The sequence below is a fragment of the Cynara cardunculus genome (assembly GCF_001531365.2).
Source record: "Cynara cardunculus var. scolymus isolate 2C chromosome LG 12, CcrdV1, whole genome shotgun sequence".
NCBI classification, from domain to species: domain Eukaryota; kingdom Viridiplantae; phylum Streptophyta; class Magnoliopsida; order Asterales; family Asteraceae; genus Cynara; species Cynara cardunculus.
Window position 1 is genome coordinate 7,805,375 of NC_037539.1, and position 3,045 is coordinate 7,808,419.

The following is a 3,045-nucleotide window of genomic DNA, read 5'->3' on the forward strand; positions in this document are numbered from 1 at the left end:
TGGGATGTTGACAATTGTGTATCTGATATTTACATGGTCTCTCTTTTCTTCTCTTTTATATCAGAATCAGATTAAATCATGCATATAAAATTATATCAGAAACTAAATCATATATTTAAAAATGTAAAATTAAATATACAGTATATCAAACAAATCCAGTAAATCTGATGTAAAAAATAAGTAGGAAACCAGTTTCTACAAAAAGGAATGTGAAAATGCATTTCTTGATAAAGTGGACACACCAAAAATCACACGGGTTAGTGTTATAAGTTGGACATGATTACACAAGATGTAGCAACTGTATAACGTAATTCTCGTGTAACACCGAATCCGCAACAAAAAACAACGAAATTAGATCGAAAAATACGCATGAACGAGCCAAGTTAGGGTGAGATTTCAAGTCTGGGCTCGAAGCAGAATCCCGAAAACAGTTGAAGCGGAAACCTTTTCGTAACCGGGCATTTTTGCGACCATCTCCATTGTTTCTTCTTCAAATCGAACACCAGAAGAGCCGGTGCACCGTAGCTCTGAATGTAGATCAGATCGTCGGTCCCACTGCTTGCAAAAACGTCATCCAACTCGCCGAACCCTTGGAAGAACTTGTGCGGCATTCGGCCGACTTCTCGCCATTCTTTCCCGTCTTCAAGAACCCAAATCCCGATCCCGATGATGATATCCTGTCGATCTTGTTTCCCGATCCCGCCCACCATCACTAATGAACCTTTAAGGTTCATCAACCGGCCGCACGTAAGCGAGCATGGAACCGAGACAAAATCCCGTGTCAAAACATTCCGTGACGATGATGATGACGACCGGCTGGAAAGATTGCAACTCACGAGCCCGTGTCGGTGTTCTTGAAACGACCCGATCGAGTAAATCAAGAAATACAAAACCCCATTACAAATCACGCTCTCGTCGCCACCTCTCCATCCCATCAACATCTCGGTCACGATCGTCGTCCACATCATCGTCACCGAGTCGTACACGTGGACCGAGAGGTCCCACTGGAGGTAATTCTCAGGGACTTGACGAGATTTGACAACAGTCACGGTGTAGTTTGTCGAAATACGGTCGACCGAGATCGCGAGGGCGCTATAGTCGCAAAACCGCAAACCAGGCGGCTCGCGGAGGCGAAAACAGCATTTGGTTATGAGATTACAGACGTAGAGCTCGCTCCGGCTATCGTTATCCATGAAACATACCAAGCCAGAAGACGAAGCTATGAACCATCTTGAGGTTTTCACCATGTATGGCAGCTCGATCCCGTACCATTTTCGTAGGACGGGATCGTACGCATATCCAATCGGTTCATCAGAGCTCGTAAACATGAAATACCACGGTTTTTGGGATAAAACTGGTGATACGTTCCATAAAAACCGTCTTGAACTCACGATTTCATGCCATCTTTTACACACACAACCTACCCGAAAGATACTTGCGATAGGGAGATAAGCTACGATTCGTTCTAACAAGTCATCCGGAAGGATTAGATCGACCGAAATTACGGGTGAATTGTCCTTATTAACCTCATCATTGACCTCCGCGAACGAATCAAAATCCTCATTGTCTTTAGATTTATCATCAACACAATGACTAACCCATGATGTTTCCCCTTTCATGATCAACAAGAATTAACCCAACCTGACAGAATTAAACCAAAATTCTTAAAATTTACAAGTTTTTATCAAGAAATCAGAAGATCAGATGCACAGAAACAGCTCATCTGAAACTAAATCAAGATCAAAACCAGTTAATAACCTCAAATCAGATGAAAATAAATGCAATCAGTAAGAAACTTCAGCAAAAATCAACAAGAGCATAAAGAAGAACAGCAATTTAAGTATACATAACATAACCAAGATCACCCATCTGTTTCGATTTGTAAACTAATTTAAGAACAGACCCAGAAAATAATCTATTCAAAGGAGCAATCTTGAGTTATGGAAACAGATTCTTTGCATGTCTGAGTTATGGAAACGGATAATTTGCATATATGTGAAGGGAAAGATGTGTTTGAGAAAGATTCTTTGCAGATGTTTGAAGCAAAAAAAAGGCATACAAAGACATATTTAAGGCCATTTTCTTGACAATGATAATGATGAAAGAAACTGCAAAGCAGAGTCACTATCAGGACACAAAGACAGAACCATTCTCAGAAAATATGCATTTTTTAAAAATCTGTTTTCTTGCTGTGAAGAAATCAAGAAATTGAACAAGAAAACACCCCCACATCAAAATTTGTGATTTTGATGATTTTTAAAATGATATCAAGATTTGTACCCAGATGAAGATGTCATAAGATCATGATCCACACAAATGTGATGATTAGATTTCAAGCCAAAATCAAACCCTAAAAATGGGATTCAGAAGAAGGGGAAATCAGAATCAAAATCAAAATCAAATGATGATATAATAATAAAAGTTAGGTAAAGTACCAAGAGCAGATAGAGCTATCAATCAAACATCAAGAAAAGCCACCTCAAATCTAAAGAACACACCAATCATAAACTAAAATAACATACAACTTTGTATCCCTAAATATATAAACAATTGTGACACACACTAAATACTTCGAATACTAGAGTAAAAGTTGCAGAAAATACCTATATGAACACCGAGGACTCTCCGGTTTCTATTTGAATACGTGAATCCAAATGGGTGTTTCAAGATTGGTGCAAAAAGATGAAGCTTTCACAAGGGAAATGAAGAAACCCCCAAATTTGCTCCATCAAATTGCAAAATCTTAAAAGGACTGTAAACAAAAGGAGAAGCAAGATCAAAAGGGTGTTTCACTGTTTTGAGATTGATCAAAAAAAGAGATGGAGAAAAATGGGTATCTGAGCCTGAGCCCCCCTCCCTCTCTCTTTCTTGATTGTTCTTCAACAAAACAAAAATAAAGTATGTATTGAAAGGGTTTCTTTGAGAACGTCTTTGTTTCTTTCGGGTAATAAAAACAATGGGTAGTGGAGTGTAACCAAGAAAGGTTACTGTGTATATGTGTGTGTGTGAGAGAGAGAGAGAGAGAGAGAGAGAGAGAGAGAGAGA

At 39.0% G+C, this 3,045-nt stretch overlaps 1 protein-coding gene across 1 annotated transcript; it reads right to left on the reverse strand.

Moving 5' to 3' along the window:
• Nucleotides 1-292: 292 nt before the first annotated feature.
• LOC112523259 (F-box/kelch-repeat protein At3g61590) lies at nt 293-3,005 on the reverse strand. Its single transcript, XM_025132781.1, has 2 exons — nt 2,604-3,005; nt 293-1,641 (listed from the first exon to the last, which is right to left on the reverse strand). The coding sequence occupies exon 2, from the start codon at nt 1,617-1,619 to the stop codon at nt 384-386; it is 1,236 nt and encodes a 411-aa protein (XP_024988549.1). The 5' UTR covers nt 1,620-1,641; nt 2,604-3,005; the 3' UTR covers nt 293-383.
• Between the last annotated feature and the right edge of the window lie 40 nt (nt 3,006-3,045).

Coding starts and splice junctions, on each gene's coding strand:
- LOC112523259 (XM_025132781.1), bottom strand. CDS start 1,619: ATGAAAGGGGAAACATCATGGGTTAGTCATTGTGTTGATGATAAATCT.